The sequence below is a fragment of the Bos mutus genome, chromosome 4 (genome assembly GCF_027580195.1).
Source record: "Bos mutus isolate GX-2022 chromosome 4, NWIPB_WYAK_1.1, whole genome shotgun sequence".
Taxonomy (NCBI): Eukaryota; Metazoa; Chordata; class Mammalia; order Artiodactyla; family Bovidae; genus Bos; species Bos mutus.
The window spans coordinates 5,007,259-5,024,452 of NC_091620.1; the positions used below are offsets into that span (position 1 = coordinate 5,007,259).

At 39.6% G+C, this 17,194-nt stretch overlaps 1 protein-coding gene across 4 annotated transcripts in view; it reads right to left on the bottom strand.

Moving 5' to 3' along the window:
- LMBR1 (limb development membrane protein 1) overlaps window positions 1–17,194 on the bottom strand; it is a 136,631-nt gene that overhangs the window by 4,159 nt on the left and 115,278 nt on the right. For all 4 annotated transcript variants that reach the window (XM_070368992.1, XM_070368990.1, XM_070368991.1 and 1 more), the window contains one exon: window positions 2,901–3,062. In XM_070368992.1, the coding sequence (XP_070225093.1) occupies window positions 2,901–3,062 (162 nt within the window). The remainder of the gene's footprint in view (window positions 1–2,900; window positions 3,063–17,194) is intronic.

The window sequence follows — 17,194 nt, forward strand, 5'->3', positions numbered from 1 at the left end:
TGCCCTCTACCACGCGGCGAGGGCTCACAGGGCACTGACACACTGGGCAGCACTGTGCCTGCGTGGGCACAAAAGCTGGTAGGAAGTTTCAAGTATTTAACTGGCACTAAAGCTCTGAGCACTTTAACAAAACGAAGCATAAAGATATTCAAGAACACATAAGCAGCACACCCGTGGAAAAGATTTCCAGGGAATGACTTTTATGAGGCTCAGATATTTGTAAAAATATACTTGGATGATTTTTCCCCCTAAAATTTCAAGTAGTTTTCTAGCTAACTTGATATACAATTTTATACCCCTCACAAGCCAACACAACATTCCAAATTTTAAAATTTCTATCACCTGCATATCTTCATGGAAAAAAAGTGAAATTGAGCCTGTCTATGATGGATGACTGGGAAGGAAAAAATAAGTCAGTCAAACACACACACACAGTTCCGGTTTCAGGAGTGGCTGAGCCGCTGAGTGACGAAAGGCGCCTACAGCTCCAGCTGGACACAGACACGGGGCAGTGTGCTAACACAGGCTGGCTGCAGGGGGCGGCAGGCAGGGTGCACGGCCACCAGGTGGTCAGCCCTCGGGGAGACTCAGCCCCTTCAGGGGCCATTATTCTGATGAGCTACTTCTCAAACCTGGGTGGGGCACAGGTTATCTATTTGGAAAAACTACAGTGTTTCTCTACTGTAGAAATCATCACCGGTTCCACCATCACGGCAGGTGAATTCCCAGTGGCTGCCCTGTGCCAGAGGCTCTATGAGAAAGACTGTGATTCTCAACCCACAGCAGGAGAGGGAAAAAGCCCTCCCGCGCCATCCCCAACACACAAAAGAAGAAAAAGAAAGGAGATGGTTAAGTTTTATATTTTCTGATCAAATTATATGATCCTCAGTGAAATCATATTAAGATTTCAGATCATTCACACATTATATACACTTAATGAGGATCTTTTTCTAGGTATCAAGTATTGCCTCCTTAGAGCGTTCCAAAGAGTAACAGAAAACCTTAGGAAAACTATGTTTATTAGATGTTCTACATAGCTCTTGATAACACCACTGCCTCTTATGGTCAAAGAGCCAATACAACATACACAAGCTTTACCTTAGGGTAAATTATATCTTACTACTTTATTTATTTATTTATTTGTCTGTGCCAGGTCTTAGCTGGGGCATGTGGGATCTAGTTCCCTGCCCAGGGATTGAGCCCAGGCCTCCTGCATTGGGAGCCCCTGGACCACCAGGGAAGTCCCCTACCTTACTATTGTAATAAAGACTTCTTTAGCAAGATGATATCCAAAACACCCGACTCAAATGCTAAATTTACTGCAAGTTGATGGCACCCCACTCCAGTACTCTTGCCTGGAAAATCCCATGGACGGAGGAGCCTGGTAGGCTGCAGTCCATGGGGTCACGAAGAGTCGGACACGACTAAGCGACTTCACTTTCACTTTTCACTTCATGCATTGGAGAAGGAAATGGCAACCCACTCCAGTGTTCTTGCCTGGAGAGTCCCAGGGACCGCGGAGCCTGGTGGGCTGCTGTCTCTGGGGTCACACAGAGTCGGACACGACTGAAGCGACTTAGCAGCAGCATTTACCACCATCTCATTTTAGTGAATGATAAGTAGGAATTTATCTGAGATTATGGGTAACTAATATTGCTGGTGCTACAACAAGCTAAATATGAAAATATAACTCTAAACATCTGGCTAAGAGGACTGTTTGATTCCCACTTTATCTTTAGATTTTAATCTGACCAGCATTATGGAACCTGGGCATTAAAATTCCCAAAGTGTCTGGGGCTTCAGCTGAAATGAGATGTAACTCTTCCTTTTCTGCCCAGTATTTCATCAGCCACTGTCTCCTAGGATAAATTCACAGTAAAACAGACATGAGTAGACAATCTGAAGTCCTTTTTTCTTCCCAGTGGCCATCCTTTCAAGCATCAGGATTGGAAAGCTTGGTGGTGTGTAAAGCTTTCTGTGGTCTGCCTGGCAGACATCCCTGTACATGCGAACAGGACCTTCAGGCACCACCGTTATACTGTGCTCTGCAACAGCTCAGAGCCACAGAGGCACGTGGACTATGAGCATTCACATGGTGTCAATTCAGGTAAATGAGCTAACGTCAGGACTTTCTAACCATAAATCACTACCTTTCCCCTCTTTTATAAAATTACACACCCTAAACCCAAGAAGGTTTAAAAGCAAGACAGTTTATATTGTCTTGGTATTCCCAAAATACAAAGCCTGAAATATGCTTATCACAAATGTTGAATTAAGCATGAAAAATACGGTCATGGGTGACATCTATACCTTTTATAGCTTAGCCAAATCTATGAGTTTTTAATACTGTCTCAATGCATATGACTCATGGAATACATAATAAATGCCCTCTCTCTTATTAATGCCAAACACTAATATTTTTATTCCAAATTATTATCTGACTTATGAAGAGAACTGTAATTGTGGGTCAGCCTGAAACTTACAAAATCCAATTCTCAAAAAAAATCTTAAACTAAAAAATAGTAAGAGGCATCATTACCAGAATATAAGCCTTGCACCTCACAGTTCATCACAACTGCTCTCATCATCATAATAAAAGAGCTACTGCTTGCTGAGCTCTCACGGGTGTCAGGACTTCCCTTAGGCCCTGACAAGAACTATTTTAGTTAATATTCACAACAGTTCTGAAGATGATATTATCACTGTTTTATAGATGAGAAAGATGAGGCTTAATGGAGTAATCTTATACAAGAACATAACCAATAAGCAGTGGTTCAGGAATGTGGCCTCGAAGGATTCACACGTCTGGAAAATGAATAGGTAAAGACTTAAAATTAGCTGAAAACCTAAAATTATTAAAGTGGAAAGAGAGAAAAAGTACCCATAAACCTCAGGATTACCTAGGGCCTTGAAAAGCTCTTCTCGCACAGCAGAGGTGAATTTTCTGACCAGACACAGCGTGGTCACGATAGCAAAGAGCAGATTGTAGGATAGCACAATATAGAAATTTCCCAGCCAGTTAAACCTTCCAAAGTCTCCAAGCAGGTCAAATCTAGTGATTCCTGTTAAAACAAATAAAATAGCCCTTAATGAATTAGGTACAATCTATTTATATAAATATATATCTACCAAGATAAAGTACAAATCAGATCAAATTCCATGGCCTTCCTCATTTCTGTTAGTGGGAATCCTCGGTTACCACAGACAGTCATGGTCCTGCGGCCAACCGCAGTCAGCCTAAGCAACTGTCCACGTGTCAGTCTCTGGCAGTGGTGAGCAGCGAAGCTGAAACGGGTCACTCGCTCAGCATTCTCCTGCATCCACAAGAAACCCGCTGTGCTGCTCCTGTGTGGAGAGTGGGTGCAGCCACTCCCCAAAACAGGAAATGAGGCTGTGATGGGAGAGACACTGACAAACTCTCTCCCGCCCCAACGCTTGTCCCACCTCCCTACACTGCTCACATGCCAGCTCCTCCAAGAGGCCACCTGTCTCCTCTACCCTCAACAGCTGACCTGCCGAGGCCCTCCACCCTGACAGTGTTTCTTCAAGGCACACACTATCTGAAATGCTTCTTTTCCTTTGTGGTTCATTTACTGCCTACTTCCCGCGGAATTATAAGAACAGAGACTCTGTTGTTTTTAGCCCTATGATCCCAGAACCCAGAGCAATGCCTTGCACATACTTAAAAATTACTACTTAACAAATAAACAAATAGAGTGGTTCTTCTCCAGGGGGAAGAAAACACACATCACATATGTGAACTGGAGGCTACAGTCCTGTGGGATGAATGGCCAAGGCTGAGATGCAGTGTGAGTGCTGTGTGCGCTAGAAACACACTGCAGTTGTGTTCTATATGCATCACCACTTAAATCCACCTGGAACATGTAAAAAACAAGTCTTATTTTTTTAAAAGTCTGAATAGTCATTGTATTCAACAAGTACATGCCCTCGGCTCAATACTTCTTGGAAAGAGTCTGCATATGGAAGGATTTTTCTGACTACTGACAGGTAAATAAATAAAGTAAAACAGCATTCAAATGGTCAGTCAAGTGAGAGGTGACGGGACTACTGATGTTCTTTAAGGAAGAAGCTGGAGAGCTCACCATGGCCATATCAAGTTTAACCACTAAGGCCCTGTATATCCAAAATCACGCACCTCTCATTTTATGGGTGGCCTACGAATTTCAAGAACAGCTTTGACTAAACTCAACGTCACCTCATCAGCTAACTTTCAAACTTAACTCTCATCCCCACTCAACGCAATCCCATCACCTCTTATCTGGACAGACTCTATGAAAGTAGCTCGTGGAGATGACAGAAAAAGAGCAGGTATCAAAAAGCAGGTCTCGTGTAACCACACGTATCCAGGGCCAATGTATCTGAATCTGAGAGACAATAATCTACCAAAGTAGTTTAAGGAAATACAAGATTAACGGAAACGTACAATAACGTGCTTTTTCAAAGAAGGTAGAAGGGACCCGGACCCTAGCAGCACATATAGCGTAGGTCACACCATGAGGTCATGGCACCGACTCGGCGGCAGTTTCTCTGAGTGAAGACTTACTAAGACTTCGTTAAAAGGAACATGTGTCTAATTATATATATTATTTTTCAAATGAAGTACTACTTAATTTAACCTAGGAAGTTAACTGTAAACAAGATGCAGTCCTCCCAAAACACACTTCAGTGGGCTCATGGCCTGGGGACCCCAGACAAGCATCTTTGGTCCTTAGAGCCCAAGCCTCCTGAGCATGCGGTGAGGCACGCACGCACGCACACGCACCACTGTGGCATCAGGAAGCTCCTTTGAAGAGGAGCTGACGAGTCACAGGGTAACCCTGCCCAGATGCTCTATGCAAGTCTGATCTGGTCTCAAAAATTTTTGATCATACACTACCATTAGCAAAAATAAAATTAGAGTATATATACCTATTACATGTGTATTTTATTTGAAAACTATATACATACTACTCACTGACCTATATATTATTTTATACACAAAAGAAAGACTTAAAAAACTATAGCAATAAAAATAAATACAAGTTCTGATAGCTTCTCCACAGAGCCCAATGACTTACTTTGTGAATTTATGGGGAAACCAACTCTACTTTGGAAACCTCTGCTACATGCTAACTAGTAATTCAGAGTCACCCAGAAGTTGCTGTGTGTCACGCACCCCATGAGAGGGAAGCCAGGGGCAGTAGGTGAGAATTCACACAGTGAGACTGGAAGGTACGTTATGAACAATGGAAAGGTGCTTTCACTAGAACTTCTCAGTGGGCTCACCCTGGTGTCTGGAGAGGCAGGTCAAGACCCAGTGGGAAACATGAGGAGAAGAGCAACCCCTGTTGTTAGAGGCTCTGGCCACAGACACCTCAGGTTGGCCTCAGACAGAAACCCAGAAGCCTGGTGCTACTGTGGACGCACTGAGGCTTCAGACAAAACATCAGAGATTATAGGAGTGAGCTCCGGAAGACTGCTGTTCAGAATTTAACATTTTAGAAATATAATATCAGCTAAGTACTACAAAGCTCTTCAATTCTGAAAATCTTCTAATAGACAAAAAGAAGTCTTAAATAAACACTTTTCTAAAATGTCTAAGAGGATTTTGTCACAGTAATAATTGTAAATTGTACTTATTTCTTTTCCAGCTTATCACTGCGTAAGTTTAACACGTACAGCATGTTTTAACTCATATATACCATGAAATGATTATTAAGATCAGATCAGTGAACATTCATCACCTCAAACAGATACAAAATTTTAAGTTTCAAAATTTTTTTCCATGTGATGAAAACTCTTAGGATTCACTCCCTTAACAACTTTCCTATATAACACACAGCAAATAATTGTATTTGTCATGTTGCACATCATGTCCCTATGATTCATCTCATAACTGGACATTTGTACCTGTTGATGACCTTCATCCAATTCCCCCTCCTCTACCTCCTGCCTCTGGTAACCACAAATCCAATTTTTTTTCCTAAGAGTTTGCTTTTGAAGTATAATCAGCCTAAAACACTATCCAAGTTCCTATGACGTGACACTGTGATTTGGTATTTCTATACATTTCAGAATGATCACCATCTAGTTTTTGACTATATTCTCCACACTGTACATTTGAGATCCTGTGAATTTTGCAGACCTCATCTCCTGCACCTGTTTTTCTCCCCCACTCACCACCCAGCCCTGGAAACCACCTGTCTACTCTCTGTGTCTGTGACTCTGATTCTGTTTTGCTGCTCATTTTTGTCTTCTACAGTTCATATGTGAGTGAAGTCACACAGTATGTCATTCTCTATCTGGCCTGTTTTATCAAGCAGGATGCCCTCGAGGTCTAGCCATGTTGCCACAAATGGCAATATGTGAGTCTTTCACGCCTGAGTCATATTCCTGTGTGTGTGTGTGTGTGTGTGTACGTACCACGTCTCTATCCATTCATCTGTTCATGGGTACTGAGGCTGCTTCCGAATCTCGGCTACTGTAAATAACGCTGCAATCAACACAGGGGTACATATTTACTTTCTAATTAGGGATTTCATTTTCTTCAGAAACCTACCCAGGAGTAAGACTGTTGGATCATATGGTAGCTCTATTTTTAGTTTTTTAGGGAACTTCCATACTGGTCTCCACAATGGCTGCACCAATCAACATTCCCATCAACAGAGCAGGAGGGTTCCTTTCTCTCCACACCCTCTCCAGCATTTATATATAGACTGTTTGATGATGGCCATTCTGGCCAGTGTGAGGTGATGCCTCAGTGTAATTCTGATGTGCATTTCTCTAATAATTAATGATGCTGAGCATCTTTTTATGTGTCTTTTGGCCATCTGTATGTCTTCTTTGCAGAAATGTCTATTTAAATCTGCCCGTTTTTGGACTGGGATGTTTGGTTTCTTGGCATTGATCCTTTGCAATATTTTGGATATTAACTCCTTACTGGATGTATCATTTGCAAATATCTTTTCCATCCAGTGGGCAGCCTTTCATTTTGCTGAGTTCCCTTCACTGTGCAAAAGCCTTTTAGTTTGCTGTGGTCCCATGTGCTTATTTTTGCTTTTGCTCCCCTTGCCTGAGGAAACAGATCTCCCCAAAATACTGCTAAGACCAATGTCAGAGGGAATACTGCCTATGCTTTCCTCTAGAAGTTTTATGACTTCAGGTCTAACATTTACATCTCTAACCTGTGTTGTATTTATTTTTGTGCATGATGTGAGAACATGGTTCAGTCTCCTCTGCATGTAGCTGCCCAGTTTTTCACGTCATTTACTGAAGAGGCTTTCTTTTCCTCATTGTATATTCTTGCCTCCTCTGTCACAGATTAATTGACCATAGGTGGATGGATTCGTTTCTGGGCTTTCTATTCTGCTCCATGGACACATATGTCTATTTTTGTGCCAGTACCATGCTGTTTTGATGGATGTAGTATTGTGGTATAGTTTAAAATCAGGGCACACTGACCTCCAGTTTTAATCTTCTTTCTCAAAGCTGTTTTGGTACTTCAGTATCTTTTATATAGTTCCACACGAAGTTTAGAATTATTTGTTCTACTTCGGTGAAAAATGTCATTGGTATTTTGATTGTACTGAATCTGTAGATTATCTTAGGTAGTATGGTCATTTTAACAGTGTTAATTCTTCCAATCCATGAACATTGTATTTCCCTTCATCTGTTTTTGTTGCTTTCAATTTCTTTCATCAATGTCATAGTTTTCTGAGCATGGATCTTTAATCTCCTTATTTAGATATACTCTTAGGTATTTTGCTCTTTTTGATACAATGGTAAATGGGATTCTTTTTTAAATTAATTTTTCTGATAGTTTGTTTTTAGTGTGGAGATATGCAACAGATTTCTGTCTACTGATCTTTATATATTAATATTACATCCTGGAACTTTATGGAGTTCATTGATAAGCTCTAGTGGTTTTTTGGCAGTGTCTGTAGGATTCTATTAGTATATGTCACCTGAAAACAGTGATAGTTTTACTTTTTCTCTAATTTAGGTTCCTTTTAGTTATTTTTTCTTGTCTCACTGCTGTGACTAGGTTTTCACCTAGTGTGTTGAATAAAAGTGGCAGGAGTGGGCATCCTTATCTTGTTCCTGATCTTTAATGAAGTGCTTTCAACTCTTCAGCACTGAGTTTGATGTCAGTTGTGGGTTTATCATATATTGCCTTTATTATGTCGAGGTATGTTCCCTCTACCCAATTTGTGCAGAGTTTTTATCATAAATGGATGCTGAATTTTGACAAAAGAGTTTTCTGTATCTACTGAGATAAGCAATATTTGCATACTTTAAGTTTCTTAATTTGATATATCACACTGATTTGCAGATATTTAACCATCCTTGCTTGCATCCCTGGAATAAATCCCACTTGATCATAGTGTGCGATCCTTTTAATGTACTGTTGAATTCACTTTGCTAAGATTTTGTTGAGGATTTTTGCACACGCTGACTCAAGTGATATTGGACAATAATTTTTTTGTGTGTGGTATCTTTGTCTGATTTTAATACCAGGGATGCCAGGGTGACAGTGTGCCTTCCTAAGCAATTGTTTGGAGTGTTTGAAAAGGATAGGTGTTAACTCTTCTCCAAATGTTTGTTAGAATTCACCTGTGAAGCCGTCTGGTCCTGGACTTGTGTTTGTTGGAGTTTTCATTTCTAATTCTATTTCATTACTAGTAACTACCTATTCATATTTTCTATATCTTCCTGGTTCAGTCTTGGGAGACTGTACACTCCTAGGAATTTGTCCACTTCTTTTAGGCTGTCCATTTTATTGGGGCATACAGTTCTTCTTAGTAATCTCTTATGATCCTTTGTAGTTCTGTGGCGTAGGCTGTAATGTCTTCTTTATAATTTCTGCTATTTGGGCCCTCACATTTTTTCCGTAATCAGTCTGAGTAAAGGTTTATCAATTTTGTTTCTTTTCAAACACCAGCTCTCAATTTCATCGATTTCTATTTTCTTAAGTTTCATTTATCTTTGCTCTGATTTTTCATGACTCTCTCCTTCTACTAATGTTGTGTTTTGTTTGCTCTCCTTTCTCTGTAAGATTCTTTATTTGAAATTCTTCTTGTTTCCTGAGGTAGGCCTGTATCACTATAAATGTCCCTCTTAGAATTGCTTTTCCTGAACCCCACAGATTTTGGCTCACTGTTTTCATTTGTCTATAGGTATTTTAAAATTTCTCCTTTGATTTCATCAGTGACCCATTGGTTGCTTACGAACATGTTGCTTAGCCTCCATATGTTTGTGCTCTGGGAAGTTTTTTGTTTGTTTTTTAATATACTTTTATTTTCTCTGCAAAGGTGATTCAGAGAATTTATCTTTTGGCTACACCACACAGCATGTGGGGTCTCAAGCAGGGATCAAAACCACGCCCCCTGCAGTGGAAGCATGGATTCTTAGCCACTGGACAAACCAGGGAAGCCTCAGGAATTTTTTAAAGATTGTAGCTGCTCTTTAGTTTCAAAGCATTGCTGTTAGAAAAGATGCTTAATATGATTTCAATTTTCATAAATTTACCAAGACTTGTTTTGAGGCTTAGCATGTGATCTATTCTGGAGACTGTTCCTTGGGCACTTGAAAAGAATGTGTATTCTGCTTTTGGATGGAATAGCCTATATAAGTATATATAAATAAATACACACACACACACACACACACATATACAGGAGGGAGGCCTGGCATGCTACAGTTCATGGGGTCGCAAAGAGATGGACACAACTGGGTGACTGAACTATAAAGTCCATTTGGACTAGTGTACTTTTTTATTGATAATACCAACACTTAAGAAAAAACAGCAATACTTAAAAGTTTTAACAACTTATTGACCAGAGATGTATTAATATGTCTTTTGTTACCCAAATATTGATCGAAGTGTTTCACTATTCACTTACATAACAAATAGTCAGCCACAGGCACAAATTTCTGCAAAAATCCCCTGGGTGAATGACATGTTAATAAAGACTTGTACAAATGTAAAACACTTCAAAATCTCTATTTCTGAAAGACATAAAAGGGTACTAAGGCAGCAAATTTTAAAATACTATTAACCATAAGATAATTTTAATTATTTAATGTTATTTAACTGTCCTTGACATGGAACAACAGACTGGTTCAAAACTGGGACAGGAGCACGTCAAAGCTATATATTGTCACCTTGCTTATTTAACTTATATGCAGAGTACATCATGTGAAATGCCAGGGTGGATGAAGCACAAGCTGGAATCAAGACTGCCAGCAGAAATATCAATAACTTCAGATATGCAGATGACACCACCCTTATGGCAGAAAGCGAAGAGGAACTAAAGAGCCTCTTGATGAAGGTGAAAGAGGAGAATGAAAAAGTTGGCTTAACACTCAACATTCAAAAAATGAAGATCATGGCATCTGGTCCCATCACTTCATGGCAAGTAGATGGGGAAACAATGGAAACAGTGACAGACTTTGTTTTCTTGGGCTCCAAAATCACTGCAGATGGTGACTGCAGCCATGAAATTAAAAGATGCTTCCTCACTGGAAGCATATTAGAGCAGAGACATTACTTTGCCAACAAAGATCTGTCTATTAAAGCTATGGTTTTTCTAGCAGTCATGTATGGATGTGAGAGTTGGACTATAAAGAAGGCTGAGCACCAAAGAATTGATGCTTTTGAATTGTGCTGGAGAAGACTCTTGAGAGTACCCTGGACTGCAAGAAGATCAAACCAGTCAATCCTAAAGGAAATCAATCCTAAATATTCATTGGAAGGACTGTCACTGAAGCTGAAGCTCCAATACTTCAGCTACCTGATGTGAAGGGTCGACTCATTGGAAAAGACCCTGTTGCTGGGAAAACTGAGGGCAGGAGAAGAAGGGGACAACAGAGGATCAGATGGTGGGTTAGCATCACCGACTCAATGGACATGAGTTTGAGCAAGCTCTGGTAGATGGTGAAGGACAGGGAAGCCTGGCATGCTGCAGTCCATGGGGTTACAGAGACAGACACAACTGAGCGACTGAACAACAATAACTACAACTCTCTTAGTCAAACACTGAAAAGTTTATTTCCATTCAGAAGTTCATTTCTTTAAAAGATATACCAGGTAAGAAGCTCAGTTAGTAAGCAGCAGCTAAGCATATGGTAACATTATCTGAATTATCTGTCAATAAAATACTCTTCACAATAAACCACGAAATCAGCTCCCTGCACTAGGATTAAACTGAAAATGTCTTATGCATAGTTCCTTGAATAAAGATCTTTTCTTTATCCATACCTATAAAAGAACTAAGGACAAAACCTCACTTCAAGACAGAGCTGATTACTCCACCTGCAGTATGAGTCAAGAGAATTTACGTTTGTTAGCCCACCTGAGTCAACTTTGACTTTTAGCAAGCATATTCATGTTCCTTAACTAGCAAGAAGTTGTGAGAGAATATATAAAGCTTGACACACTAAAAGGACCATTAAAGTAACTTTCTCAATAAATCATGTTTGCTGGCATATCATACAAATGACTGCCATGAATATCCATGGCTTTAATGAAAGACTGCCAAAAAGAGCACATACATTTTGCTATAGAAAGCAAATTTATAAATTGAATGTTCTCTGATAAAATATTGGGATTAACACATTTTCCCCCTCTCTGGATTCCCATAATAGTTAGTATAAATTATTATCTTGACTAGATTTTTAAATTCCCTTCTCTAAAACCAGGCTTTTGATATAAAATTTACCTACACAGTATCAAAAATTAAATGTGACTTAAAGAATATAAAATAATAAAATCCATAATTAATCATGAACATCATTAATTTCAGGACTAATGTAAATAAGCTCACTGTAAATTGTTTTATTTATTCACACACACACAAAAATTCTAAAACTAACAAGAGGTCCCACTTTTTAGGGGTAATGGAAGACAATGTTGTTAAAGGAAAGACTTTAAATCTGACCAGTCTTACTCTGCAAACAAGTTTTCATTATAGTACATCAATTAGAAATATGTTCATTGACTTCGGAGTCCAGCCAAAGCTAAATAAAGGAGACAGTCTCTCACACTTTCATTAATCAAAAAACTGGACAAAATATGCAAACTTGTGGTATTCAAGACCCTGGACATATAGCAATGAAGGTCAATGATGCTAAGAGATGAGAAACAAGCAACGTGGTCCTCTGAATGCCATCAGTTCAGTTCAGTCGCTCAGTCGTGTCCAACTCTTTGCAACCCCATGAATTGCTGTCTGCCATAGCTCCTACCTAAAGAGGGCTTCCTGAATGCAGAGTGGAAAGGAAGAGGGACAGAATCCAGCCGCCTCACCGAGGTAAAGAGGCGCGCTGGAGCTTGGGACAGCACAGTGGCTGGACAGCTGCACAGGGTGGGAACCTGGGAGGGAGACAGAGGACCTCTCTTGAGTATTCAGCTAGGAACTGACGAACACACTGACTGACGAACACACTGGCTTGTGGAAAAACAACCAACTCAGAAATGACACAGATGACAAAATGACTAGCAAGGACATTAAAACAATTATAACCATATTTCTTACACTTTAGAAGTTAGAAGATTGAACCTGGTAAAAAGAGACATAAAAGACATAAAACAGACCTAAATTAACCTTCTTCAGAGAAAAATTACAATGCAAGATATGACTAATACACTAGATGGAATTAATGACAGATTAGACACTGCAAAAGAAAAGATTAGTAGACTTTTAAGACATTATTAACAGACACTATTCAAAATGAAACAGAAAGGAAAACAAATGAAACCAAAAAAATGAACACGGCATCAACGACTAAAAAAGAGAATGATTATCTCAACAGAGGAAGAAAAAGCATTTAACAAAATCCAACATCCAATCCTGATTAAAACAACTCCAGCTAAGCAGGACAAGAAGGGAACTTCTTCAACCGGTAAAAGGCGTCTACCAAAACAAAGTAACAAAAACTACAGCTAATAACAGTTAGTGGTAAAAACCAGAATGCTTTCCCACTACAGTGAGGAACAAGCCAAGAACACCTGCCCTCACCGCTTCTATTCAACACTGCACTGTAGTCTCTGCTCAATGCGATAGACAAGAAAAGCAGGTAAAGGCATCTGTACTGGAAAGGAGGAAGGAAAACTGTCTTTATTCACAGAATCATAAACATCAAAGTAAAAAATTCAATGAAACCTATAAAACAGATTTAATAGAACTAATAAATGAACTGAGCAATGCTGAAAAAGATCAATATAAAGAAATCAATTGCATTTCTATGTACTACAAATGAACTATTGGAAACTAAATTTTTTAAAAACACCATTCACAAAAACATCAAATGTGCAAGATGTAAACAAAAAGCTACAAAAACTGGTGAGACAAATCAAAGAACTAAGTAAGTACAGAGTGTTCAGGGACTGAAAGACTCAATACTGTAGAGGTGTTAATCCTCTCCAGTTTGTTCTACAGACTAAACACAATCCAAATCCAAATCCTAGCAGACATTTATTTGAAAAATGACAAGCTATTTTTAAAATTTATATAGGAATGCAAAAGGCCTTTGAATAACTAAAACCATTCTGAAAAAAAGAACAAAGCTGAAGGTCTCACAGTACCTGGTTTCAAGTCTCATCATCAGTTCCACTTCAGTCACTCAGTCGTGTCTGACTCTGCGACCCCATAGACTGCAGCACGTAAGTGGTAAGTGGTCTGGTATTCCCATCTCTTTAAGAATTTTCCACAGTTTGTTGTGATCTACACAGTCAAAGGCTTTGGCATAATCAATAAAGCAGAAGTAGATGTTTTTCTGGAACTCTCTTGCGTTTTCGATGATCCAATGGATGTTGGCAATTTGATCTCTGGTTCCACTGCCTTTTCTAAATCCAGCTTGAACATCTGGAAGTTCATGGTTCATGTACTGTTGAAGCCTGGCTTGGAGAATTTTGAGCATTACTTTGCTAGCATGTGACATGAATGCAATTGTCTGGCAGTTTGAACATTCCTTTTGGCATTGCCTTTCTTTGGGATCGGAATGAAAACTGACCTTTTCCAGTCCTGTGGCCACTGCTGAGTTTTCCAAATTTGCTGGCATATTGGGTGCAACACTTTCACAGCATCATCTTTTAGGACTTGAAATAGCTCAACTGGCATTCCATCACCTCCACTAGCTTTGTTCAGAGTGATGCTTCGTAAGGCCCACTTGACTTTGGACTCCAGGATGTCTGGTTCTAGGTGAGTGATCACACCATCACGGTTATCTGGGTCATGAAGATCTTTTTTGTACAGTTCTTCTGTGTATTTTTGCCACCTCTTCTTAATATCTTCTGTTTCTGCTAGGTCCATACCATTTCTGTCCTTTATGGAGCTCATCTTTGCATGAAATGTTCCCTTGGTATCTCTAATTTTCTTGAAGAGATCTCTAGTCTTTCCCATTCAATTGTTTTCCTCTAGTTCTTTGCAGTGATCACTGAGGACAGCTTTCTTATCTCTCCTTGCTATCCTTTGGAACTCTGCATTCAAATGGGGTCTGCATTCAAATGCATTCTCCTTTGTCTTTTGCTTCTCTTCTTTTCTCAGCTATTTGTAAGGCATCCTCAGACAACCATTTTGCCTTTTTGCATTTCTTTTTCTTGGGGATGGTCTTGATCACTGCCTCCTGTACGATGTCATGAACCTCCGTCCACAGTTCTTCAGGCACTCTGTCTATCAGATCTAATCCCTTGAATCTATCTGTCACTTCCACTGTATAATCATAAGGGATGTGACTTAGGTCATACCTGAATGATCTAGTGGTTTTCCCTACTTTCTTCAATTTAAGTCTGAATTTTACAATAAGGAGTTCATGATCTGAGTCATGCTCCTGGTCTTCTCCTGATCTGTATAGAGCTTCTCCATCTTTGGCTGCAAAAAATATAATCAATCTGATTTTGGTGTTGGCCATCTGGTGATGTCCATGTGTAGAGTCATCCCTTGTGTTGTTGGAAGAGGGTGTTTGCCATGAGCAGTGCGTTCTCTTGGCAAAACTCAATTAACCTTTGCCCTGCTTCATTCCGTATTCCAAGGCCAAATTTGCCTGTTATTCCAGGTGTTTCCTGACTTCCTACTTTTGCATTCCAGTCCCCTATAATGAAAAGGACATCTTTTTTGGGTGTTACTTCTAGAAGGTCTTGTAGGTCTTCATAGAACCATTCAACTTCAGCTTCTTCAGCATTACTGGTTGGGGCATAGACTTGGATTACTGTGATATTGAATGGTTTGCCTTGGAAATGAACAGAGATCATTCTGCCGTTTTTGAGATTGCATCCAAGTACTGCATTTCAGACTCTCTTGTTGACCATGATAGCTACTCCATTTCTTCTAAGGGATTCTTGCCCACAGTAGTAGATATAATGGTCATCTGAGTTATATTCGCCCATTCCAGTCCATTTGAGTTCACTGATTCCTAAAATATTGATGTTCACTCTTGCCTTCTCCTGTTTGAGCACTTCCAATTTACCTTGACTCATGGACCTGACATTCCAGGTTCCTGTGCAATATTGCTCTTTACAGCATGGACTTCACTCCCATCACCGTCATGTCCACAGCTGGGTGTTGTTTTTGCTCTGGCTCTGCCTCTTCATTCTTTCTGAGGTTATTTCTCCTCTCTTCTCCAACAGCGCACCTACCGACCTGGGCAGTTCATCTTTCAGTGCCATATCTTTTTGTCTCATCATCAGCCCACATTAACCCAGATGGTGTAGTACTAGTGTAAAGACAAGGACATCAATAGGACACAACTGAGTTCAGAAAGAGACCCACACTCATACATAGATGGACAACTGGTTCCCAACGAAGTTTCAAAAGCAACTGAGTGGAAGAGAATTCTCAAGCTTCAGTAATTGGTTACCATATGCCAAGAAATAAACTTTAATTCATACCTTATACTATATACAGAAATTAACTCAAAATAGGTCACAGACCTAAGTATAAAGCTTCTAGAAGAAAACACAAGAGATAATCTTTGTGACCTTGGTTAGAGGAAGACTTAGTATATATGACACCAAAAGCACAATCCATAAAAGAAAATTTGGTAAATCTGATTTCATCCAATTAAGAACATCTGTACTTTCTAAAATATTGGTAAAAGAATAAAAAGACAAGCTACTGAATGGGGGAAATATTTTCAAATCACATATCTTGATAAAGAACCTTTATCCAGAATATGTAAATAGCACAAAAAACTCAACAATATGAAAATCAACCTAATTTTTAAAACGAGCCAAAGATCTGAATAAATATTTCATCAAAGAAAATATACAGATGACAAATGAGCACATTAGTCATCTGGGAAATTCAAGTTAAGTTCACTACACACCTATTAGAAGGGCTGACCTTAAACTGAGTGACTATACCAAGTATTGGTAAAGATGTAGAAGAAGTTTTCATGCAGAGTTTTCATGCACTTGTGATGCAGACATAAAAATGGCATGAGCACTTTGAAACAGTTTGGCCATTCCTTTAAAACTGAAGTATACGCCCAGGCATTCCATTTCTATTAACAGTTACTACCCAAGAGAAATGAAAGTCTAAATTCATATAATCAGAGACTTAGATGTGAATGTCCATGGCAGCTTCATTTATAATAGTAGCTAGAAGCTGTAATGGAGAAGGAAATGGCAACCCACTCCAGCGTTCTTGCCTGGAGAATCCCACGGACGGAGAAGCCTGGTAGGCTGCAGTCCATGGGGTTGCACAAGTCGGACACGACTGAAGCGACTTGGCAGAAGCTGTAAACAACTCAAATGTCCTTCAGTGGGTGAGCAGAAAAACAAATTGTGATATATACAAACAATGCAATACTAGAAAAGAGACTATTGACACATATAGCATGGGTTGGTCTTAAACACAATGAGTTAAAGAAACAAAAATAGTTCATAGTGACTTTACTTACAAAAAATTCTAGGAAATATGAACTACTTTTATTGTCACAGAAAGGTCAGTGGTTGCCTGGGGACACTGGGGTTGGGGAGGTGGGGGACGGTATGAGGAGGAGCTACCCAGGGCCAGAAGGGAGCATCTGCGGGCGACAGACTTGCTCGCTGTCTTGACTGCAGTGACAGATTCACAGTCACACACGTTAAGGCAAAACTTATCAAATTACACACTTAAAATGAGTACAGTTTACAATATGTCATTTTCATTTATTTCAATAAAGCTGTTAAAATGTATTTAACAGGCTTCACACTATA